This window comes from Schistocerca gregaria, chromosome 5, assembly GCF_023897955.1.
Source record: "Schistocerca gregaria isolate iqSchGreg1 chromosome 5, iqSchGreg1.2, whole genome shotgun sequence".
NCBI lineage: Eukaryota > Metazoa > Arthropoda > Insecta > Orthoptera > Acrididae > Schistocerca > Schistocerca gregaria.
The window spans coordinates 403,669,751-403,696,156 of NC_064924.1; the positions used below are offsets into that span (position 1 = coordinate 403,669,751).

Genomic DNA, 26,406 nt, shown 5'->3' on the forward strand with positions numbered 1-26,406 from the left:
TGATGTAACCTGTTTATTAAAAAATCAGAAAAAGTACAAATTTTAACAAGTTTTATACATTCTTGAATACTGGCTGATGTCTATCACCTATCAATAGTACTTCAGTTGCCTATCTTCAACACTTGTACTGACAGGGATTGTATTATACATTTGGTATACCAGTTCAAGGCATAATTTTTATCACATGCTGCAACTAAATGCAAGATATTCTACATTAACTCCATTATAGTGTGGCAGCCATCAAGCATGATATCAGGTCATGGCTGGTAGTAACAGAACTCTGATCAAGTGACAGTATGTCATGTACATCTTTCTCCTCATGTGTTACCTCTCCTATGGCAATATCTTTCAGCAGGACAATGTTCGTCCACATATGGCACATACCTTTGGCCAGTGAGACCCCCAGACATGTCGGGTACCAACTGAGATAAGTAGAAAATGCGAAGAGATTTTATATGTACTAGTAAGTTACTGATGTTGAAAATGATTAAATAATTGAAATATAATTGCCAGAAAAAGCTTCTAAGTAGGAATTTAAAGTTATATATTTTAGGAAATTTCCAAGGGTATATTCTTGTAAAAATAATGGCAGTTTTTCAGTAAAAAAATTCTGTAATTTCAGAAGGTCACTGAATCAAATTACAATTTTTTACATGAAAATATTTGCACTATTTATCACTTTTATCATACTCTTTATAAGTACAAAATATTTTCTATAACTTCAAGGCATAAATCGTAAAAATGCATAAAATACCACCAGACTGTAAAATAAGAACACCAGTCAAGCAATAAAGAGTATCATTAAGTCATTATTTGCTGCACAAATTGTGACATGAGAGAAAATTATTAGAGAAAATATATGGAGGATATGGAGTAATGAAATTACATTATCTAGAAACTGATAATAACAAAGTACATCACTTGTATCATTGTAATTGCTAGGAAACAGACAAGTATTGTCTCTAACTGATATAAATCATGATTTCAGCTTCCAAGTTTCTTTAATTTTATAAGTTTCATAGTACTGATTATAGTTTGCTGGCAATATTAAGTTCAGAATGAATTCCTCTATAGCTAGGATTATTATTAACATAGTTATGAGAGTTTGAAACTATTTTATTCATACTTTATTAATTTTTAGCACAATAAAACAAACTGACACCATACTGCATTATGAAATCCATAATGTTTCCAAAGTAAGTTTGTGTAAATAATTAACAATATACCTTTCATAATAAAAATGGAACATAATGGTGTATTTAGAATACACTGAACTGTGTGGTTTGCTTCTATTATAGTATGATTTATGCACAACCTGCTTGGGATTTGTAAATAAGTCCTGTGCACCTACTCCACCTAACACAACTTAAAATCAGAAAATTATACATACAAGTGCAAATCCCAATTATCAATTTTGATGACATTACCTATTCTAAAGAGAAATTGCAGTTTGAATAGTACAAAGAAGACACTATGAAAAATATGTCAAATTATGATAAGATTTTGTAGTGATGATCAGTTTTTGCAAAGTGAATACTTTTCAAATACATGACTTATTATTTCTGACAGTTCATTTGTCAAGAGGCAATATTGTAGACAGGTTAGATACATGAATTATTATAAAAATTATATAAAGTATAACATTTAAATATTTTGTGATTCACCAAAGCAGAAAAACATCATGTATTCTTTGCAACTGCCCTTTGTCTCATTACTGTTACTATTTCCTCTCATTTTTTAGAAAAAAATGAATTTAGAATTAAAAATTCCCCTACAGAAATGAGTTATTGAATTTACAGTGAAAAATTACTGGCCATTGTGATATATGTAAATGAAATACTTTGTGTCAGATATTGTACCATCACTTATATCAGATGCAAACAGCTCTGATTGTTATATAGGAAGAGTATTACATTGAGAGGCTAAAAACACAGAAAATGACAGATAACAACCTATAGCAACTGTAAGATATAGGGCTTTTCTACCTTAGCACAGAGAGTAATCCTTTTGATTTTCTTCTTTTTTTAACACATTACTTAAATTTTGTGCTCTCCTTAAGACGAAAATTTAAATTATTCCATTTTGCTGTATCTCATCATATCTATATAACATGTACTCAAACAAGAGATATTACTGACTATCTCCTAGAAATAAATAAATGTGATATTTCATTTCTTTGACACGTAGAGGAAAATTGAAATGAAATAACATTTTTCATATGCAAATCGTTTTACAAGAGAGGAAAAAATTATATCAATAAAGATTGGTGCTTTTTAAAAAACTAGTCGAATATTTTTAAGCATTACAATAACTTTTCCATTCCCAGGTGGTAATCACTTTCTCATCATGCACTATCACTAGAGTTTGTTGTTTGGCAATTACACTCTTTATAAATCCAGAAAGTAAAACATGATAAACCAAAGGTATTGTTTCTCTATTATGGTACTCCACTACCTAAAAATAGTTCAAACAAAACAATTTTTGGTTACATTACTTGCAGATGCACAATTAGCACATAGAAGTTGTGAGCAGTTTAAGTAAAAGATATCTCCATTTCTTTCTCTATCATGTTAGAATCATAGGTTCTGAAATAGATGAGATTTTAAAAAATGGCTGCACATGTACTATCAAAAGTACAATTTTAACGAACAAATATGAAAGACAGGGTGATATGCAGATCATTTATTATTTAACATAAGTTTCCTGTTGTTCTTCCTTGCCACAATTTATCAGAATATTGAACTATGTGCAGTACTAATATCATCAATAAGCTAGCAGTGTATTTAGAAAAAAAACTGAACTCCAGTGACACATTTGGTATTAGTGAGTGTGATAGTTTACATAATATACACACATTTGTTTGAGAATTACAAGTAGCATGTGATGAGGACATACTGTTTGGATTATACATATGTTGTTAGCAGTGAGGCATAGCAGAACTTGTTATGGCAGGTTTACAAGAAGTCCATCCATAATCACAACATTTACAGCAACTGCTGCAGTAAACATAATTAAATTAGCTCTACATATCCCACTAACTGCATACTTTTGAGGGAGAATGATCAGTAGGTTCTAGTAGTTTCATTTGGTTTTAAGTATTCAGTTTCCAGATACCATGTAAATAAGAAATACAAAAATAGGGTCTTCCTGAACTAAAACCTATTAGATTTCATAGCCCTCAAATTATACCACACAAGGAAAACACTTTTAATTTAATACAGATTAAACTACATAGTGTTACAACAATTTCACTGGTAGCCAAACCTTGGAACGAATGTAGATACTGTAAAATATTGCAATATCAAGTAATGCATTCTTTAAAATGCAGAAAACTATTTTTAATTTATTTTTCATAACCAGCTTTATTTGCAATATAGGCACAAACTGCTAGTGTTCTCTAAGTTTAACTTAGTTGCTGATGTTATTGTCTCTGTCCCTATAATTTTTGTTATCACTGACTTTTAAAAAATGATGAAAACATCAATGCCCTAATTTGTCCAGATCTGTGCAAAGTGAGTTTGCTAATGAATATTGCAATTACTGTTGCATAGTTATTAGTGATCTGGAGATAAATCAATATTGTAGCATTTACAGAAATAATGTTTAGATTTTTAACAAATTTTAAATTATATCTAAAATTATGAGTGACATCATCTATTCACCTTCTTAACGGGTGACATTTCTAGATGTCTGCTAATGGCCATTAAATTTTACATGGAACTCCTGTATAGTGCAATACCACTTTAACCGCAACTGAGTGTAAGTGATTCAATTCATTCTAATGAAAACTACACTTTTCTAGTTTCTTCAAGTGATTATTAAACTACCTACTTATTGCTATTTAAGTATCTCCCAGTGAGAAACTGCTTTTGTTTCACTTATAACAGAAAATTAAAAACCAACAGAGTAACATAATGAAGCTGACACGCAACATAATGAGACAAAGGAAGAGAAAAGATGCAATGAGATGAAGAAATTAAACACATCAAAAACATATGATTGTGCATTATCATATAGTTCACATTTTTGTGTACTTTATCAGACAGTGATATTTCTCTAATTACAAATTTACATTTGGACATTGAAACAGTGAAACATAGTATAGATGACGAGGAAAATTCACCAGATTTGATTCTAGTGCTGAGTCATGTTGTTACAAACTTAATATTGAACATAAGGCGTTATGAAAATTATTTTTATTTCTATTTTGTTACAAAGTACTGCATGGGTTAGGAGTTTTTTACATAGCCTATGATAATAAATAAATTTATCACAATTCCTATATTTATCTAGGCAGTGTGAGGCAGTGTTTAGCTGATCACTTTCATTTTTACTATTATTGGTGCAATGTATTGTTTTAGCTTGATGCTTTCATACTTCAAGTGCATTTCATTTACAGGTTTCACTATTAGCCGAGTTCAGAAAGTTTCACTAAGTTTAGTGACTACCAAAGCTGTGGTTCAAAAGAATTCTTTATTTCCAGGAGCTGTGTGAAAACTAAGCCTTGAACATTCCCGCTAAAAGATGTTTCAGTGTGAAACTGTATTCATATCATTTACACTACAGAACTGTCATGCTCATCATTCTGAAACAATACACTTCAGAGAACTAAAATAATAAAAAAACTTATTTAAGCAACAGTGAGAAATTTATGACAAAGTTACAATAAAATGGAGATGTTCAGTTATTAGTTGCAATTTTTTTTACTAAATGTTCTCTTTTAACTGTATTAGAAGTAAAAATTTATTATATATATAGTCTTAATTAACTATAAAGTTAAAGGTATCATTGTATTTATCACAGTTACATTGCTGTGACACACTTCATTTCATTCACACATAACGAAAAATAGGACGTGGAAAACACGTTTATTGCACTTTAACCCTTGAGTGAAAAGATGTAACCTAGTAAGAGAAGTAATACGGTCACAATACCGAAGACGACGTTGCCATAATGGGTGGCGGCAGTGGAATATTTAAAATGGAGTTTTTTGTATAACTTTGGACACTGCGTAGGTTATCTCCATTGCAGAGTTCTTTCGTTGTCATTGGCACATTTTCACTCAGAGAATCAGGTACATTCATGCTAGGAAATGTGGGTTCCGCCAGAGGGCAAGCGGGAGTGTTTACAGTCATTCGCTCCTTTCCACCTTGACATCCACTTTCTGGTCCAGACTGCTGTGAAACGTCGTCCACCGGTTTCCCTTCCGGTCCGTTTCCGCGACTGGTGCTGCTTACTGCGGCGTGTTCCCTGCTGGAATGTATGATCACTTGGTAGCGGTGGCGGAAGGTTTCACTACAGTGCTCGCATTCAAACTTGCGAATGCTATGGCGCCACGAATTGTGCAGAGCCAGTGTGGCCGGCGTGTGGTAGGGGAACAGTGGCGCCTGTTGCGGACACCAGCTGCACCTTATCCTCTTGCGGGAGAGGAGTCCGCTCATATACTTCTCTCGGAGTTGACACAAGGTACGACTGGCGCCGAGAGTTCTCCACTTGGCAGACCGCGGCTTCGGAGACGCCGAGTGTTTCAGGACGCGAATTTCCGACGCGTCTTCTCCTCTCGCTACAACTCGTCTGGGCTGCCTCTGCTTCCGAGAACGTTTCGTGCCAGCTGTAGCTTGGTCAGTTTTTGGAAACGAACATTCGAGGGAAGTTCCAGTTTTCATGTCTACACAGCCAGATCCACAGCAGGCAGTGGCAGAGAGTGGTGGGCAGTGGCGAAACTTTTGGGAAACACTGTCACAGAGATCGCAGGGGGTTTCAGGTAAGTGGTGAAGCGGCCTGTGCCGCTGTAGGGATTCGACAGAGTCCAGAGGGTGTTGGCAGTGGGGGCAGCAAAGAGGAGTATTGCCGACGGAAGGAGAGTGCATTTTGGAGTGGTCCCTGAGTGCAGACTCTCCGAGCGGGGTGACGAAGGCACATCCGCGCTCCTTGCACGCGAGCAGGCGTCCGTTGTGTATACGCATGTGCTCTAGCATCAGTGCCTGTGAAGCGAGGCTGCACTCGCACACGCTACAGCGGTAGGGCAGCGGTTTGGTGCACGGCTTCTTCGCGGTGGCAGTGTCAGTGGCTGCCTCGGGCGCGCCGCTCTTGGCCGTGTGGTGGACGAGCTGGTGCGTCTGCAGAGAGTTGACGTCGGCGAACTCGCAGCCGCACTGCCGGCAGCCGACGGGCGGCGGAGGCCGCTGGGCAGAGCAGCTTACCGGCTCCTGCTCGTCGTCCTGGTCGGAGGTGTCGGACGCTTCCATGTAGTGGAAGAGGCGCGCCGCACCGAAGTGCTGCTGTTTGGGCGCGGCCCGCGGCGCGCCGAAGGCGTGGAGCGGCAGACCCAGCTCATACTGCTGCTCGCGCTTTAGCAGGCCAAAGTGGTTGCTCGGGGCAGCGCCCTGGTGCCTGCAACACGCAGGGGGTCTCCGTCAGCCAACAGGTGAAACGCCCTCCTCAGTGCACTCCCTCTTCTTCACTCTAGCAACCACACAGTTCCTCTACTAACTTCCTTTCTTATAAACACTACTGATCATTTCTTTTCCTGAGATATCAAACATTTTGAGCATTCACCATCAGACTTTTCGTTTCTCAGCCTTTTTAGTTCTCTTTTTTTTATACAAGTCCACAATTAATATTGGTCTCAAAGCTACTTGGCACTATAGCAAAAGAGCAAGAAATATAACGAGACTTATAAGTGTTAAGTTCCTTAGTGAAGAGATGTAATGCGTGATTCCTCACATGTCAGTCTTTTCAAAATAGCATCACAAAAAATCGTTACAGCAAAGTGGATATTCAATGTTCCTTTTTTTTTTTGTTTTCCTTACCCGGAAGCACTCGCTATCGAATGTGGATGGCTTGGGGATAAGGTGTCGGAAGTAAAACCGTTCCCATGTTCCCACGGACTGCAAAAATACCGAGAAAGGAGGGAGAGTTAGGGCGGCAGCGATAACTGAAAGGAGCGAGAGAGTATTTGAAGCGGCAGAGAAGAGAAAGAGAGAGACAGACAGAGTGAGAGGCAAGCAGGTAGAGACGGCCTCGGAACGAGGCCCGGGCCGTACTTACTGGTGGTGCTCCTGCCTGTGGATGGCCAGCTGCGCCTGGTCGTCGGCGAGGAAGGAGCACTTGCCGCAGGCGCGCTTGTTGTGCACCTTGAGCACGTGCGTCGCCAACCGCTCGGCGCGCGCAGCCTTGTAATCGCACAGCGCGCACACGAACGGCTTCAGGTGCGTGTTGAGGTGTCGCTTCAGGCACCAGTTGTCGACGCCGGACCACGAGCAGTAGCAGCACGAGTAGCGCTTGTCCGCCTTTTTCTTGTTCTTGCTAGCGTGCGACTTGGCGGTGCAGCCGGCGCGCTTGCCGCCGCAGTCGGGAGGCGGCGGGGGATACGTCGGCGGCCGCAGCACCGGCGGGGGGAAGCCGGCGGGCACGTCGAGCGCGTGCAGCGGCGGGTGGGCGGCAGTGGGCGGCGGCACCGACAGCGGCCGCGCGCCCGGCCGGTCGGCGGCGAAGTAGTGGTGCGGCAGGCCCGGCGTCGCCCCCGGCGTGGGCACGGCCGGCGCGGCGGGGCCCGGCGACGGCGCCGGCGGGCTCTTGTCCGGCTGGCGGCGCACGCGGTTCAGGTCGTACGGGTAGTCGCGGTGCATGCGCAGAAAGTGCTTCTTCACGTGGTCCGCGCGGTTGAACTGCTTCTGGCACACGTAGCACTGAAACGGCTTCTCCTCGCGGTGGATGTTCTCGTGGCGCGTGAACAGGTCGCGCCGGTCCGTCGAATACGGGCAGTAGCCGCAGCAGTACCGCTTGACGCCGCCAGAGTCTTGTTGCTGTTGCTGTTGGGATGCCGACGGCGCAGGCGGCGGAGGCGGCGGTGGTGGCAGTGACGGTGCGGGAGGGTGGTGCGACGGAGGCGGCGGGGGCGGAGGGTGTCCGCTGGGCGGCGGCGGAGGACACGCCTGCGGCACCAGCAGCGGGGGCGGCGGCGGCGGCCGTACCAGCCCCGCGACGGCCGCGGCGGCGGCCGCCTCGGCGCGCGCCTTGAGCCTGTGCAGGAACTTTGACACCTCCTCGAGCACCGGGTTGTTGGCGAAGAGCGCGGCGTCGGCGTCGGCCGGCGCCACGGCGTGCTGGCGCGTGAGGTGCGTGCGCACGCAGCGCGCCCACGCGCTCGAGTACGGACACTGCGGGCAGTGGAAGACGCGCAGGTTGGCGTGCGAGCCGAGCCAGTGCTCGGCGACGCGCGCCAGGAAGCCGACGCAGCCGCAGTCGGCGCAGCGGAACAGCTTCTGCGCCGGGTTGTAGGTGGCGACGCGCGAGCCGCCTGCCCACGCCGGCGGCGGCTCGTCGCTGGGCAGCCAGCGGTCGGCCGGCCCCTGCAGCGCCTGGTGCTGCTGGTGGTGGTGGTGGCTGTGGTGCTGCTGCTGCTGCTGGTGCATGAGCGCGGCGAGCCCGAAGGCGGCGAGGGCGCTGCCGTGGCCGTGGCCGTGGTGCGCCTCCTGCTCCTCGTAGTCGGCCACGATGCTGCGCAGCACGGCGCCCACGCCCACGCTCTCGCCCCCTCCAGCGCCGACCCCGCCCCCGCCTCCGCCGCCCCCGCTCCCGTTGCCGTTGCCGCCCGTCTCCACGTCCGCCTCCTCGCCGTACAGCTTGCGGGTTATCTCCTGCACAAACACACACCAGTGCTCAGTCTCTACTGGCGCGCTCCGTAGCCACACGGACAACTTTGCCTCGCACGGCGCCGTAAGGAGGGAAGCGAAGGCAGGGTAGTCGAAGTTTAGCGTACTGCCACATCGCTCGTACTACAGGACAAACGAATGAGTGATGGATCGACTACACCGCGGTTGCGAACTGTACCTATCAGGGTACCCAGTAGCCACACACTCTTTCAGCTGTTCGAATACTTTGTGACAAAGTGACAGGCATAGCATCAACCTTCCCCCTAGTCGACCACACTTTTTCGTTCATTTGCCGTCTAGTGCAGGCTGAGACAATGAGTGTTGTGTCAGCTGGGGAATAATGTGTAAGGCAAGCAGCCATAGCTACATTAACAGACAATGGAAACATATACAAATTTATTGTTGTTATTATTCTTTATTTATTCGAGTAACCATTTTTGAGATCTGCTTGCTTAGTTTTCTTATCCATTCGGTATGTCTGGCCATAACTGTAGTCTTCTTTTCCTAATTACATCAGTTAGATTTTCAACAAGAGCTCTTTATTTGATTTTAACTTGCATTCAGTTACTATTTGTTCTAGGTCCCAGTATTTTTCTTAGAATTCCTCTTTCAATTCTTTCCAGTTTTTCAAGATCCCTAAATCTCGTTAAGTGTTAATAATAATAACAATAAAAATAACAACAACAATAAGGATAAAGTTGACATTTTACCAATTATACTATCAACTACAGGAGTCATACCACACAATATCCACCAGTACATCAACGTAATACTGCTACATCCAAACGTATACATACAACTACACAAATCTGTAATTATTGATACATGTTCAATTACCTGAAAGTTCCTAAATGCACTGTAACTGTAACAGTTAAAAGGAAGTCACGCTTCATCAAGGTCCGCGTCACTTTCCATTTTTAACCAGACATAACGTCTGAGAAAGGAAAGAATAATAATAATAATAATAATAATAATAATAATATTGTAGGATTAATTAATGCGAAGATCAGTCAACTTTTTGCTGTATTTTCGTTACCTTCTGCCAAGCCTGTATTAAGACTCTTCTCCTCACATGCTCCACGATGCTCCCATATTTCGGTACTATGGCCTTTCATAAATTGCTGTGATCTGTCGCTTTTGCGTCTTCCAGGTGGTTTCCATTAAAAAATTCTGCTTGCCTACCGGTTATCTCGCACTCTCAACGAATGTCCACAACACTTCAATGATTTTCTTTCAGTCTCATCACTGTTTCACTTGCCCTTATACCAGCTCTAAGGTCATCATTAGCTTTTTTCTCGATTCTTGATATTCTGGCAGTCCTTCGTAAATTATCCGTTTCAACAGCTAACTGCCTTCTTTCGAGGTCACCTTTTAAAATACATAGTTCTGATCCAAAGCGCACGACAGATTCAAACATTAGCGTACCTTTTCTTATTGTTGTTAGAAATATTCTTGCCCTACCATAAAGAATTCACATACCACATTACTTTCAATTACTCAATCCACTTTCGTCAGCATATGCCCATAGATATTGAAATTTTTCTACAGAAAACTGAGGCGGGAAAATGCCAGAAAAATGGAGAAATTAATAGGCTAATCAGCAGATCACGCACCACAGAATTCACAACAACGTCGGACTGTGAACCGATCCAATGTGCATGAAATTCATCTAATCGCTTCAGTAAAATTTAGAACAATGCAGAAGCAGTTCGGTTACGATAAACAACTTGGGTAATCCAATATTTTACCTGAAACGGGGTCCACCACGTCCGTGATAAATAGTGTACGTTTACTGCGCTGGTTGTTGTTTGTAGAATTAAACCATAGTTATATTTTATATTGTTCACTACTGACAAGGGAAACTCCCCATCGCACCCCCCCCCCCCTCCTCTCCCCGCTCCGCCCCGTTCTCAGATTCAGTGGTAAGATGATCCAGTCGATAGCCCATCCAAAACTGAAGACAGATCAAGCATCAAAACAGGAGAAAGATGTACTGAACCGTGAAAAAAACGCAAAGTAGAAACAATGAACGATCCAACAACACGAAGCACAATAACGAGCAACCAGAAACAGCAGTAGCATCCAGGGTCATGGTGTTTGGCTAGAAAATGGACGAGCTGTGTTCAAATCTCACTTGTGCCATTTTTTTGTTTTCCACAACATTATGAACATTCCGTCCGGTCATTGAAATGTTTGTTCTCTTTCTGTAGTCTTGGCAATTATCATACTATACGCTGGTTAAAGATGTCAGTCATGTGGTAAGAATACGTTACCCTCACAAGTGAATGTGATGAATAATGAGAGCAGGCGAGAGACCCCACAGACGCCTCACAGAAACAAGAAACAACAAATCAACTGGTGGCAAATATGTTACAACAAAAGGAATTCAGGAGCTAAGACTTCCAAAATGGAAAGAAACTCAAAAAACGCTACAAACATATGTTCTGACAGAGCACAAAGAAACTGGGTAATTGTTAAACTGTTGCCTTAATTTGTTGCAGCTTATGTGACAAACTGTTGTTTTCATCGTTTCCTTGAGAGTGATCCCACTCACATTCAAATGAACACCCAAATTGCGTAAGGAGGCATATCTCACTCAATAGGCGTACGGATTAGGTGCGTCGATAAAGGATGCCCATCACACGACACACGTGCTGTCACTAATGCCGTGTACGACACACAAGATGCGTTTTCGGTGGAGGATTCTGTTGAATTGTAGCCTTGTCATCAAACGTTCGGGGTTCCCATTCGAAAGGCACTTCCTTTCAGCTGCTAATAGAGTAGTTATGCAGAATCAACCGTCATTATAGGTCCCTACCTTACAACTCGCTGTTGCAAACGGACGTTACGCCACGATACATACACAAATTTGAATAAAGCAAAAAAAAAAAATTGGCGCGAGTGCGGTAGAACACCGTAACCACCTAACAACGACGCCGTTTATCTCCTCGGCTCATCTATATTGCATTTCCTATTCTTGGAGCGTTCACTGTTTCTATTCTGCTTTTCTTTTCACAATCCAGTACACCTTCTTCCAGTTTTCATGCTTGATCTGTATTCAGTTTCTGACGGGCTGTCCTCTGTGCTATCCTACCACTAAATCTGAGGGGGTTGCGATGTGGAGGTTCTCTTGTAAGTAGGTTCGACTGCCGGTGTCTGCAACATACCTATGCTAAGATAAATCTACTTAGGGCCTCCAAATGAACCCAGCACAAGTGCGAGTAGGTTACAATAGCACACACACGCAGGCATTGGCCTAGAATGAGACAGGAAATAGGTTACCCCATTATTATTATTATTATTATTATTATTATTATTATTATTATTATTATTATTATTATCATTATTTTAACGAACCATCCAGATATTCGGCTGAATAGATTTAGAGCACACGCACTGCAACGTTCCGACTGGTGCCGAGCTATAATACTACTGGCAAAAAAGGAAGGGGGTTTCGGATTTACTATCCCATGAAACACGAGGTCATTAGACACAGAGCACAAAATCAGGGTGGGAAATGAAGAAGCCAGCGCCCTTTCGAAGAAACCATTCCGGCAGTTGTCTTAAACGATTTAGAGGAAATACGCAAAATTTAAGTCTCGGTTTCTGAATGAGATTTCACTCTGCAGCAGAGTGTGCGTTGATATGAAAATTCCTAACAGCTTAAAACTATGTGCCGGGCCGGGACTGGGGTGCCCTTTCTTTAAGGAGTGCTAGACCCGCAAAGTCGCAGGAGAGCTTCTGTGAAGTTTGGAAAGTACGAAAACAGGCACTGACTGAACTAAACCTGTGAGGGTGGATTGTGTGTGGTGCCTGGATAGCTCAGTCGGAGGAGAATTTGCCCGCGAAACGTTTCAGTCCCGTTCCGACACACGGTCTTAATCTGCCGGCAAGTTTCAAATCTGGTATGCCAGGCGGTGGTCCCCAGTACTCAACAGGCAGTGTCAAACCGTGCAAGCAGTGCTGTTGTGCACATCCTGTCCGAGGGGTGGAGCAGTTAGTGGACTTACAGCCAACTAGTAGGCAGAACGGGGGCAATACCTTTAAAGTAATCGCAGGGGAGAACATACTTGCTACAGGAAAATCTGCCGATATAGAAACGAATTATGGCCCTAATAAGTTCCTTCGGTGTTCTCAGAGACAAAGGTAGCTCCGAACATGGCGTATGATGATTAACTGGTGAAAATTTCACCGACAACAGAGTTTTTGCGCAGACGAACTTTGCAATTTAAGTGAACCTGTCATCCATTTCTCGTACATTGTTTTTGTGAAAGAAACTAATCATAAGAATTAAGATCAGACAAAATAAAAAAAAAGTCTCACGTGCTTCAAAGTATTAAGCTGGGAACTGAAGCGTTTCTTTCTCTGGTATGCTGCATTAACATCGTAAACCAACAAGAATGAATACAGTGAAAAACCACCCAAAGTTGCAAATTTTACTTACTTTATTTACTTGATGGCTAGTTTCGGGTAGGGACCCATTTTCAAATCACCGTGCCAGATAGTCAAAATGGTATCTCCAAAAATACAAAACCATGTTAAAAATATATACATATTATGAAGTGAAACAGATGGGTAGAACATGCAACTAATGAGGAGGAACAGAATAGAATTGTGGAGGAGAGGAATTTATGGTACAACTTGACAAGAAGAAGGGTCGGTTGGTAGGACACGTTCTGAGGCTTCAAGGGATTACCAACTTAGTATTGGAGGGAAGAGTGGACGGTAAAAATCGTAGAGGGAGACCAAGCGACGAATACGCTAAGCAGATTCAGAAGGATGTTGGTCGCAATAGTTACTCGAAGATGAAGAGGCTTGCACAGTGTAGAGTAGCATGGAGAGTTGCAGCAAAGCTGTCTCCGGACTGAAGACCACTACACAACAACATGAAACGCAAATGAACAGTTACAGCGCATACAGCATGCTGGAAGTACTCATCAATAATGAAGCCCATGGACAAATTTCTTGGCAGTTTAAAGTTATGTGCTGAACTAGGACTCAAATTCAGAACCTTGCGTTGCTTGGTCATGAGTCGTGCTTGTGTAGCTCAAGACAGAGCATTCCCCTCGAAAATCGAGGGTATATTTCTGGTTCGATACGCAGTTTTGATCTTAGAGGAAGTTTCGAAACTGCATACACTCGGTAGAATGATTGATTCTGTAGTCCACAGATTTCAATACGCAGTGTTTCACTTCCTTGCTTTTCCTCAATACACACCTATTAGTTTCATTATTTTCCCTGATGGAATACCTACTTTGTGTAACTGTGTCCATCTCGGCCATCATTAAAGTGGCGAATGTAGAAACACTTACAAATCGATCCGAATCGAAGGTCAGTAACATACAGTAAAGAGCGACTCAGTGATGAGAATCTACGAAGGCAACCATCTCCCTACCAAAGTGTGAGCAAGAATGTCTAATTGTTGCCACGTTTGCGCGGACAATACTCGCAAGTGTGTAGCGTGCTGTCAGCGTCACAATAATCGAGGATTACACACCCATCGAGGTGGACTTCCATATCTTATGTAATGGCCCTATCGATTCTAAGCAGGACAAAAAGTGTTGGTGCAGTTTATGCGTACTTTATTGATTTATTTACAATGGCAAGATTAGAATTATTACCCCTTCTCCTACAGCCAAGCAAACACTCTACACTAAGTACATTAACTTCTCGTGTGCTTGTTCGGCAGCCGTGGATGCAGCAACGGAAAATAAGAGAGGTTGCTGAAATAATTAAACGCCCTAACAACATGAATAGGAAGGATGGCTACAAGGTATCTGCGACCTGGCTACCAGCGATTCCCGCCCGGCGCACCGCATGTGTTCACCAGTGAGCAGCACCGCTTAACCCGAGTTATAAACAGCGGCCGCAAGTGAAATGCCGTGCAGCCTTTACGCTTGGCTGCAGGAAAATACCACGCCCTGGATACAAGTGGCCAGTTTGCCATTGCCTTCCACTTACCAATGAGAGTTTGACTACCAATCACTTATCAACGTGGCACAGGCAACGGACAGACGATACGCTACCTTATATCAATCACCTACTGGAGTTGCTTTCCAGTCTGCCTCCAGGGTAGCACAGAGAATAGCGTACAGTACAGCTACCGCTCTATAACAGCCTCTTCAAATTGATCAATGATACCTCAGATATTTGACGTCGGTAGCCACGGGATAACCGAAAATGACAGTATATAAAGTAAGACATTCACCATTATACAGCAATGAACCGGCCGGAAGAGGACTGTAGCAAGGCAATCGAAAAGTCGACAATTTAGCCGTTTTAGTAAATTAAAATGATGCGCCCCAATACCTTAAACTATTTTATCCAAAATGACAGCCGCCGCGGAAGCCTACGAAATTATACATTACATCACTTGCAACAAGCTTGTTATAAGAGGTGTTGAATCTAATGTATACGATGTAAACCATAACTGTTTACAGCGTACCCTACAGGTGTAGGGAAAGTCGAGACGAACAATTTGATAGAGGTTATATGCAGTCTATCGAGAGGGATTGCTTACAAATCACTCTTCCGACCGCTTCTAGAGTGTTGCACAAGTGTTTGGGACCCGTTCCAAATGGGACTAATAACAGATATTGAAAGTATACAGAGAAGGGCAGCACGGATGGTCACAGGTTTGTCTGATCCGTGAGAGATTATCACAGAGATACAGAAGGAACTGAACTGGGAGACTCTTGAAGATAGACGTAAACTATCCCGAGAAAGTCTGTTAAAGTTTCAACAACCGACTTTAAATGATGACTCTAGGAAGATACTACATTCTCCTACGTACTGCTCACATAGAGATCGTGATGTTAAGTTAGAATAATTTCTGCACGCACAGAGTCGTTCAAAAAATCATTCTTCCGGTGCACCGTACGTGAATGGAACTGGAAGGAACCCTAATAACTGATACCATGGGACGTACTCACTACCATGCACTTCACAGTGGTTTGCAGAATATAGATGTAGACGTAGAGAGGAAACACCTCAAGCTCGTCTACCAAAGCCTCCTAAAGCCACAGCTCATGCCCGCCGCACGCGATTTTCAATATCCTTTAGCTCTCTTACACCCCCCTGTTATTCGGCTATTTCGTTGATATTACTAATTTAAACTTTACTTCGAGTGTAATGAAAGGAAAAAGACTTTTGTAAACATTATGCAAAAACTAATTACGTTTACATTCAATATAAACTCAATCTTTACAAGATACCCTAGACAAACAAAACAATTTAATTGTCAATTTTATACTGTGAAAATTCACAACATGTTGAGCTCAAATTTACATAAACGTCACTTTTACTTTTGTAAGTGCAAGAAGAGAGGTTTATAATGTTCAGGATGATTTTAGCGAAAAAAAAAGAATAAATGAAGGCGCGCAGCGCCCATGAGCTGTAACTCAAATGGTTTTCGTAGGCCAATCTGAGGCTATTTAGCGGTTCGATGGACCACAAGTGCCGTGCATCAATTTCGTCGTCTAGACTTACCTACAGCACTGTGGTACGTTGTAAACAGTTACTGTTTACATCCAGTATAACTGCATCAGAATAACAAAAGTGACTGACAATCACAGAAAGGGACCATGTTGGCATTTCGCCGTCGTAATACCCTGTACTCACTTTCGCTGTTATCCGCATACAATATTTTTGGACATTAGAAGAAAGAATGGTACAAAGAAACGAAGCGCATAACAAAAACGTAACAGTTACATTGAATTTTCTTCAGAGCGATATGACAACGGCGAACAAAGCGGTTGTTGCTGTGTTAGTTCTTTTGGAAACAGCTAGCTGACAATGTCGGTTGTTCTGAGCTCTGTACAGAATCCAAAATATAGCAAAATATAGAAAAAACTATGAAATAAAAAGTGGAAATATTAGTTGCAAGTTTATATTCGTTGATGATGAAAAGTCCGAAAAACAGAAATACTAACACGAAATATTTACAAGAGAATGGAGAAATGGTGGATTCCGGAGAAATGTAGGAACACGCGAGGCAATACTGACTAAGACTTATCTTAGAATACAGCCTGAGAGTAGGCAAACCTATGTTTGTAGTATTTGTACACTTAGAGAAAGCTTTTGACAATACTGACTGAAGTACTCTCTTTGAAATCCTGAGGGTAGTAGGGGTAAAATACAGGAGCGAAAGGATATTTACAACTTGTACAGAAAGCAGACGGCAGGGGCATGAGAAGGAATCTGTAGCTGAGAACGTGAGTGAGGTAAGGCTGTATCCTATCCCCGATGTTATTCAATCCATACACTGGGCAAGCAGTAAAGGAAACAAAGAAAAATTGAGTAGGAATTAAAGGTAAGGGAAAGAAGTAAAAATTTTTAGGTTTGGCGATGACATTGTTATAGTATAACAAACGGCAAAGGACCTGGCAGAGCAACTGAACGGTATGGACATTGTCTTGAAAGGAAGGGATAATATGGACAGCAACAAAAGGAAAACAAGAATAACGGACTGTATGCTGAGGGAATTAGGTTAGGAAACAAGACGCATAAAGTAGTAGATGAGAATTGCGATTTGAGCAGAAAAATAACTGATAATGGCGGCAACAAAAGCACTTCTGAAGACGAGATATCTGTTAAAATCGAATATAGAATGAAGTGCTGCGAAGTCCTCTCAAAGTTTTTGTATGGAGTGCAGCCACGTATGGAAGTGAAACATGGACGATAAACAGTTTAGCCAAGAAGAGAATGGAAGCTTTTGAAATGTGGTGCTACGAAGAACGCTGAATTTTATATGATAAATCACGTAACTAAAGAGGATGTGCTGAATAGGATTGGGGGAGGAAAAAAATTTGTGGAACAACTTGTCTAGAAGAAGGGATAGTTGTTAGGACACATTTTGAGACATCAAGGGATCACCGATTTAATACTGGACGGAAGTAGGATGCATAAAAATCGTAGAGGGAGACCTAGAGATGAACACAGTGAGCAGATTCAGAATGATGTAAGCTGCAGTAATTCTTCGGACATAGAGTAGCACGGAAAGCTGCATTAAACCAGTCTTCGGACTGAAGACCACCACGAGCACAACTACATTCTCTACTGGTCTATTTAATAGCAAGAAAACAAAGAAATAGTGGTTGCCGTTGACTTTAATGCGGATTTTCTTAAAGTCTGTTCCAGTAAGAATTTATTAGTCAGAAACACTATCAAACTTAATTCCTGCAGTAAACTTCTTAAGTCTGTTAGCTAACTGCTAACAAACAGCCTCTGATAATAACTTTATAAAAGGTCTAATGAACAAAATTATGTTACAAAACCAAGTCAATGGCCCCTCAGATCATGACATGCAGAGGAACAGAATATAGAATCTACTAAATCTTAAATCAAAAGGGTAATTAGTGAGCCAAAAGTTTACTATTTTAGGACACTCCTCAAAGATATGAACTAAAGTAATGTATACACTTCTCATGGCACGAATGAAAAATACAGTATTTTATTAATGAAGTCCTAACCTTATTTTACTACTACTAGCTCTGGCGCGGGAACTTCTTGTTTGAAACACGCGCGGCACAGCGGCCTTTGCTCATGGTTGCGTGGGTTGTGCGCATTCGAAAGCGCTGGACCTAACGCATTTTTAAAGGTTAATTTAGCAGCCATCATGCAGTGGGCGAAGTGGACAAGAGAGGAGCACGCGTTCGCTGTGGCGAATTACTTTTCTAATTGCCGTTTGGTCATCGCAACCCAGCGTACATTAAGAGAACAGTTTACCACAGCACCAACAGGTCGCGTTTCTGGTCGAAAATCAATTGTTATGTGGGTGGACACGTTTATGGATACTGATAGTGTGCAGAAAAAACAACCAGGACCTTCAAGAACCATGACACCAAAAAACGTCGACAGAGTAAGGCTAGTGATTATGAATTCCCCCGATCGATCTGCACGTAAAGAGGCAGCTGCTCTTGCAATTTCTGGTGCCATTCTTTCACCAACAGCTGAAATTCCATCCATACAAATCGGCATTGGTGCGCATACTTAATACAAGAGATTTTGTTTAAAATAGCACGTTAAGTCTTGTTCGGAACCCTGCCTTCAGCGACGAGGCACATTTTCATTTATATGGATGTGTGAATCATCAAAACATACGATATTGGAGTGGTACGAACCCCTGAGAACTGCATGTGCAGGCCTTGCGTACAGAACATGTATTATCCAAATATGTATTACTGAAAATTGGCCTCAGTTGCGCATGTTTTTTTCTAAGAGAACGATAGGACAGTTGCGGTGACTTCTGAGCGTTAGGTACATATAGTTGAAGAGTTTTTATCAAATTCGAAGAAATGGATGCGGGAGATGACTGATTTTAACGGGGCGTCGTCATAGCTCACACGGTACGAACGCCAACGACACACTTGGCGATCACTCCACGATCGTCTCATCTCTTTGAGGGTCTATTCCCGGTGGCCAGATTTAGCCCCCAGCCACTATTTTCTACAGGGCGATCTGAAATCCTTGGTGTATACCAACTGGCCACGTAAGCTAGGTAAGCTACGGAACAATACCCGTGCTTTTTTTTTAGTAGGTTCCTGCGCCGCAACTTGCATTTTCACTCAAAACTAACCCAGTCTCATATATTCTACCTACAGTACTGGCCATTAAAATTGCTACATCAAGAAGAAATGCAGATGATAAACGGGTATTCATTGGACAAATATATTATACTAGAACTGACATGTGATTACATTTTCACGCTATTTGGGTGCATAGATCCTGAGAAATCAGTACCCAAACCAACCACCTCTGCCCGTAATAAGGGCCTTGATACGCCTGGGCACTGAGTCAAACACAGCTTGGATGGCGTGTACAGGTACAGGTGCCCATGCAGCTTCAACACGAAACCACAGTTCATCAAGAGTAGTGACTGGCGTATCGTGACGAGCAGTTGCTCAGCCACCATTGACCAGACGTTTTCAGTTGGTGAGAGATCTGGAGAATGTGCTGGCCAGGGCAGCAGTCTAACACTTTCTGTATCCAGAAAGCCCCGACAGGACCTGCAACATGCGGTCATACATTATCCTGCTGAAATGTACGGTTTCGCAGGGATCGAATGAAGGTCGTAACACATCTGAAATGTAACGTCCACTGTTCAACGTGCCGTCAATGCAAACAAGAGGTGACCGAGACGTGTAACCAATGGCACCCCATACCATCACGCCGGGTGATACACCAGTATGGCGATGACGAATTCACGCTTCCAATGTGCGTTCACCGCGAAGTCGTCAAACACGGATGCGACCATCACGAAGCTGTAAACAGCATCCGAAAAAATGACGTTTTGTCATTCGTGCACCCAGGTACGTCGTTGAGTACACCATCGCAGGCGCTCCTGTCTGTGATGCAGCGTCAAGGGTAACCGTAGCCATGGTCTCCGAACTGATAGTCCATGCTGCTGCAAACGTCGTCGAACTGTTCGTGCAGATGGTTGTCGTCTTGCAAACGTGCCCATCTGTTGACTCAGGGATCGAGACGTTGCTGCTCGAATCGTTACAGCTATGCGGATAAGATGGCTGTCGTCTCGACTGCTAGTGATACGAGGCCGTTGGGATCCAGCACGGCGTTCCGTATTACCCTCGTGAACCCACAGATTCCATATTCTGCAAACAGTCTTTGGATCTCGACCACCGCGAGCAGCATGGCGCGATACGTTTAATCGCAATCGCGATAGTCTACAATCCGACATTTATCAAACTCGGAAACGTGATGGTACACAGGCCAGCACATTCTCCGGATCTCTCACTAATTGAAAACGTCTGGTCAATGGCTCGTCACAATACGCCAGTCACTATTCTTGATTAACTGTGGTTTCGTGTTGAAGCTGCATGGACAGGCAGGGTAAGTGAAACTGATTGAGTCCACGCCTTCACTGATAAGCCATAACATTATGACCACGGCCCACCGCGAATTTGCATGCCACCTTGTGGAGTTGAAGCCACGTGACGCGGCAAAAGAAGAATGTAAGTGGAGCAGATACGGACAGGGGGTCTCCCTAGTGAAAATGTTGGCCGGAAATGGGGAAATACGTCGAGATAAGCAACTTTGACAAGGGCAGATTATTATTATTATTATGCACAGCCTGTGAACTAGTATCTCGAAAACGGAGAAGCTGGTCGAATGCTCACATGCTACTGTTGTGGGCATCTACGGAAAGAGGTTGAAAGACAATGAAACAACTACTAGAAGCTAGATGGTTGGACGTCCACGACTCTTCACAGAACGTGAGGTTCGGAGGCTCGTCTGCTCAGTAAAGTAGGATAGAAGGTGATCTGTGGCATCTCTGCAAGAGTACAATGCCGGTGCACGCACAACTGTTTCGGAGCACCCCGTTCACCGTATATTCTTGAATATGGAGGTCCGCAGCAAACCACCCCTACGTCTTCACATGCTGACCCAATGAAATCGTCAATTACGATTGCAGAGGGTACGCGACCATCGAGATTCGATGTTCGACCAATGGAAACGTGTCGACTCTTCGGGTGAATCACATTTTTGCTGACATGAGGTGAACGGTGGCTCGAAACGTGCAGCGCGCCCCGGACGCAGGCTGGTGGGAGCAATATTATGCTCTGGGAGACGTTCCCCTACTCTTGCATGGGAGCTGTGATAATAATCGAAGACACGCTGACAGCTGCCAAGTACCTGCATCCCGTCTTGCTTGATGTCTTCCCCGACGGCGATGCTTTCTTTCAGCGGTATAACTGTTCGTGTCTAGGAGCCAGAATCGTGCTTCAGAGGGTTGAGGAACATCACAGTGAACTCAAATTGATGTCTCGACGACCAAATGCGCCAAATGTAAATCGTATGGAACCCTTTTGGATCGCTATCGAGCGCCATCATTACGTACCCGAATCAGCAGCCCGCTATTTACGCGAATTACTTGACCTGTTCTTAGACATCTAACGCCACATACCTCCACAAAACCTAACAAATGGTTCAAATGGCTCTGAGCACTATGGGACTCAACTGCTGTGGTCATTAGTCCCCTAGAACTTAGAACTACTTAAACCTAACTAACCTAAGGACATCACACATACCCATGCCCGAGGCAGGATTCGAACCTGCGACCGTAGCAGTCGCACGGTTCCGGACTGCGCGCCTAGAACCGCGAGACCACCGCGGCCGGCCACAAAACCTAACAACAAACTGCCAGATTCCCGATACTCAGAATCAGTGATTTATTTCGTTCCACCGACGGACAAACAAGCCATTAAGCAGGGGGTCTCAATGTTTTGGCTCATCAGTTTGTATTGTGCGTATAGATGGCCGAAGCATACAACCATCATGGAGTTACTACTAAGTGATTTTAATACTGTAGAAATGTGAGACTCATTTTACGGAAGTGCACTGTAACAACATCTGGTAAGTCATGAACGTATAGCACACCACAGAAGTTAGCAAAATCGGAAACTTGAAATATATGGGAAAATCTGACTGAAATACACTACTCATTTTAAAAGAGTTTGGACTAGATGACAAAACGACAGATGTAACTAAAGCAACTTTAATCAGAATAACATCAAATGCAAAATTTACAGAGGAACTGTCAGAAAAGTTTGAAATAAAATTAGGAGTAAGATAAGGACATGCTTTGTCGCCGCAGATATTTAAATGTGCATTAGAAAAGTGGTTGCTGAATGTTGGAAGGTCAGAAATACTAGAAGGATACAAATACAAAAAGAAAGCCAAACAAGATCAATGCAGATTGTCTAACATTTGCAGATTACATAGCACTTATTACGAACTCACTTTAAAGTGCACAAGTACTTATCACAAAGCTACATTAAGCTGCAACAGAAGGATTAGAATTATCATTTGAAAACAAAAAGAAAAAACAAATTATGACAAACGTCAGTAAAGCACCTCAAAGGCTTAAACTAAATGAAAACACAAAGTCTAGGTAGCCTATTTTAAATAGTGAGGCGAATGGTTATCGCACAAAATGGAGGATAGGAGGGATTAGAGACTAGATTACATAAAATAGAGGGCTTTTCAAATAACAAGAAACATATATAGTAAAAAAAAAAAAAACTGTCTTGGAAAAGAAAAACTATGAACTGCTGGTTAGACCAGACGTACTTTACGGTGTGGACACTCAAACTAAGTAGAAGGCGACTTCGGAAAATTGCAGGGAAACTGGAACAAGAATCCAAGAAAAATATCAGGATTCAAAAGGAGCATTGAATCAGAATACACATCAAGATATAATACGGTACTACTCGTATATCTGAAATTAGAAATGTTAACAAGTTTAATGAGAAAACGGCGATTAAAATTCTACGAAGGTGCACACAGGATGAATAGTGACAGTACCTAAACAACTCCTTGTCTTGTTAAACAATTACAAATCCAAAAACTCATATAGAAAGATAGGTCGAAAATGTGGGAATTAATGCAGAAACGAAGCAAGGAAAAAGGTAGGCTTTTAAAACAACATATACGCACCTGTGTCATACTGATTCGCCAAATAATAACACGAACTCTGAAATAGTTTCGTAATATGACCATAAAGAAAAAAATATGGATTCGATCGCCGAGGGATTTCGTATACGTGGCATTATACAGAAACAATTACGACGGACGTCTATCACTGAAAGCTTGGTTCACACGGCTGCCGATTACTACGTTCCTGTTCAACAATCGAGTTATTGATGCTTCTTCGCTACCTAAGTGTAGGATTTCGAAGGCCGGCGAGCACGTGCTAAAGCAAATACAGAATGCTACGTGACAGACAACTAGAGCAAGACGCGACGTTAAAGTAAGGAAACAAAATGAGATGAAGGGGATGTGTAATTTACTTGCCCCTCCAACCAGTACTTTTTCTGCTCCCAAGTTTCGACTGATACGATCTCCTGTAAAATACAATATAATACAAGGCTAGGTCTTCTGTTGCTGATTAATAATTTTACCAGAGGAGTTAGTCGTTGTGTCGTGTCTGTAGATGCACTATGGGATCAAAAGTATCCGGACAGCTGGCTGAAAATGACCTGTATGTTCTTGGCGTCCTCCATCGGTAATTCTGGTATTCAATATGGTGTTGGCCCACCCTTAACCTTGATAACAGCTTCCACTCTCGTAGGTAGACGTTCAATCCGTGGCAGGAAGGTTTCTTTGGAGAATGGCAGACTATTCTTCGCGGAATGTTGCATGAAGAGAGGTATCGATATCGGTCGGTGAGGCCTATCATGAAGTCGACGTCCCAAAGGTGTTTTATAGGATTCAGGTCAGGACTCTGTGCAGGCCCGTCCATTACAGGGATATCATTGTCGTGTAACCACTCCGCCACAGGTCGTGCATTATGAACAGGTGCTCTATCGTGTTGAAAGATGCAGTCGCCATCCCCGAATTGCTCGTCAACAGTGGGAAGTAAGAATGTGCTTAAAACATCATTGTAGGCCTGTGCAGTGATAGTGCCACGCAAAACAACAAGTGGTCCAAGCCCCTCCGTGAAAAACACGATCACACCATAACACCAATGCCTCCTAATTTTACTTTTGGCACTACACACGCTGGCAGATGACGTCCACCGGGCATTCGCCATACTCTCACCCTGCCATCGGATCGCCATCTCGTGTACCGTGATTAGTCACTCCACACAACGTTTTTCCACTGTTCAATCGTCCAATGTTTACGCTCCTTACACTATTAGACGCGACGCTTGACATTTACGGGCGTGATGTGAGGTTTATGAGCAGCCGCTAGACGACGATGTCCAAGTTTTCTCACCTCCCGCCTAACTGTCATAGTACTTGCAGAGGATCCTGATGCAGTTTGGAATTCCTGTGTGATGGTCTGGGTAGATGTCTGCCTATTACACATTACGACCCTCTTCAACTGTATGCGGTCTCTGGCAGTCAACAGACGAGGTGGGCCTGAACGCTTTTGTGTTGTACGTGCCCTTTCACGTTTCCACTTCACTATCACATCGGAAACAGTGGACATCGGGATGTTTAGGTGTGTGGAAATCTCGCGTAGAGGCGTATGACAAGTGACACCCAATCACCTGACCACGTTTGAAGCCTGTTAGTTCCGCGGAGCGCCCCATTCTGCTCTCTCACGATGTCTAATGACTATTCAGTACCTGTCAGTAGGTGGCAGCACAATGCACCTAATATGAGAAACCTATGCCTCTGGGGGTGTCCGGATACTTCTGATCACATAGTGTAGCTACACTGTGTGTAAGTTAAATCCTCGTGTAAACAAACGCAAGCGCTGCTGTTGGCCTTAGGCTGCATTATTCAAGGATTTGTGTCTTAAGACGATTGGAAGTATGCCTTACTTACGCTTACGCATTTTGTTGTTATTCTATAGTGAATGAGACTCTACACATGATAAAGAATCTTTGCTAGTCAGTGTGCTAAGTAAAAGTTACCTGAAATTGTCAGTGTAGAGACGCCATCTACAAGTTCATTGTTGAATTTTTACCACATCTTTATCAGCCAAGATTGCATATAGAAAATTCGATAATTACCTTCGACAGTTACCGTTCGTCTTCAGATCAAAGCATGCACAGCAGTGTCTGAGATAAGAGGACACTTTTTCAATTGGCAGTAAACTCAAAGGAATGTTATGTTGCAAGTATGAGTCCGAAGCTGACATTCCCTTGCACTGTTAACAGCCAGTCGACAAACCACCTTCTTATTTTAGACGCTACTGCGTGTTCTTTGATCTGAAGACGATGTGTAACAGTAGAAACTAGTTATCAGATTTCCTATATGCGACCTCGACTAAGAGAGATTTTTTATAAAATCAGCAGCCACTGGGCTGAATGTTTAAACCATGTAACACTTGTATCAAATCTCTCTGGGCCGTCGGTTTCATTTGTTAAGCCTGCTTACAAAATTATGAAAGTTGATATGGAATGGAAATGAAGTCTCATGCTTCTTGGCAGTGCGTAGGGGAATGATGCGGGAGACCCGCACCTCCGTAACAGGCAGGGTCCTAATGGAGGTGGTTTGCAGGTGCCTTCCTCAGACCGTAATGGGGACGATATGATGATGATGATGACGATGATGATGAAAACGAAACAACACCCAGTCATCTCGTGACAGACCCAGGGCCGAGGCGGAAAGGCGGCTTATTATTTAAAAAAAAAATGGTTCAAATGGCTCTGAGCACTATGGGACTTAACATCTGAGGTCCTCAGTCCCATAGGACTGAGAACTACTTAGATCTTACTAACCTAAGGACACCACACACATCCATACCCGAGGCGGGATTTGAACCTGCGACTGTAGTGGTCGCGCTGTTCCAGACTGAAGCCCCTAGAACCGCTCGGCCACAGCTGCCGACTGCTTATTGTTCCTGAGAAGCCGAAAATGGAGACAGAAGTGATTTTGAGCGCTTTTTTTTTTACTGCAGAATTCTACCAAGGCTGTAGGATTATCTAGGTACGGTCCTGGTTTAGCCGCACTGTATTCCTGCCAGGACAGTTTACTGTTGTACCAGTAGGTATAGTAAACGGCTAGCCAGCGTTTGAAAGCGGGTTGGGTACTTAAAACCACGTTCGCGATCATGGTGAGACGAGAGCTATTTAATCTCTGATGCTAGGTATTTGGCTCTATTCGTTCTGAGGACCAGACATATCGCATGGCAATGGCAAGCGAACTAACCTTGAACATGTCTTCGTAGGTGTCCATAGTCGTGGCGGCGAACGCCACGTCCATCATCGGGGACGGCGTGCAGTGTGCCAACAGCCAGTGCCGTCCTTGACGCCCAGCATCGAGCTCTGCCAGACGCT

General features: G+C 43.3%; 1 protein-coding gene across 3 annotated transcripts; it reads right to left on the reverse strand.

Moving 5' to 3' along the window:
• On the reverse strand, positions 1-26,406 carry LOC126272976 (zinc finger protein 865). 3 transcript variants are annotated; one of them, XM_049976313.1, is made up of 4 exons: positions 26,279-26,406; positions 7,051-8,642; positions 6,813-6,890; positions 1-6,393 (listed from the first exon to the last, which is right to left on the reverse strand). In XM_049976313.1, exons 1-4 carry the CDS (start codon positions 26,333-26,335, stop codon positions 4,926-4,928), a joined length of 3,195 nt encoding a protein of 1,064 aa, XP_049832270.1. In that variant the 5' UTR covers positions 26,336-26,406; the 3' UTR covers positions 1-4,925. The 3 variants fall into 3 exon arrangements, with proteins under 3 accessions (XP_049832270.1, XP_049832272.1, XP_049832273.1); XM_049976315.1 differs by lacking the exon at positions 6,813-6,890; XM_049976316.1 differs by lacking the exon at positions 6,813-6,890 and having other exon boundaries at positions 6,267-6,386.

What these genes read in the sequence shown, in the direction of transcription:
- LOC126272976 (XM_049976313.1), bottom strand. Translation starts at nt 26,335, where the DNA reads ATGATGGACGTGGCGTTCGCCGCCACGACTATGGACACCTACGAAGAC. An exon ending in CCTACGAAGACATGTTCAAG is followed by an intron (nt 8,643 to 26,278) that starts GTTAGTTCGCTT and finishes GTGTTTGTGCAG; the next exon opens with GAGATAACCCGCAAGCTGTA. An exon ending in TCGATAGCGAGTGCTTCCGG is followed by an intron (nt 6,394 to 6,812) that starts GTAAGGAAAACA and finishes TGCGTGTTGCAG; the next exon opens with GCACCAGGGCGCTGCCCCGA.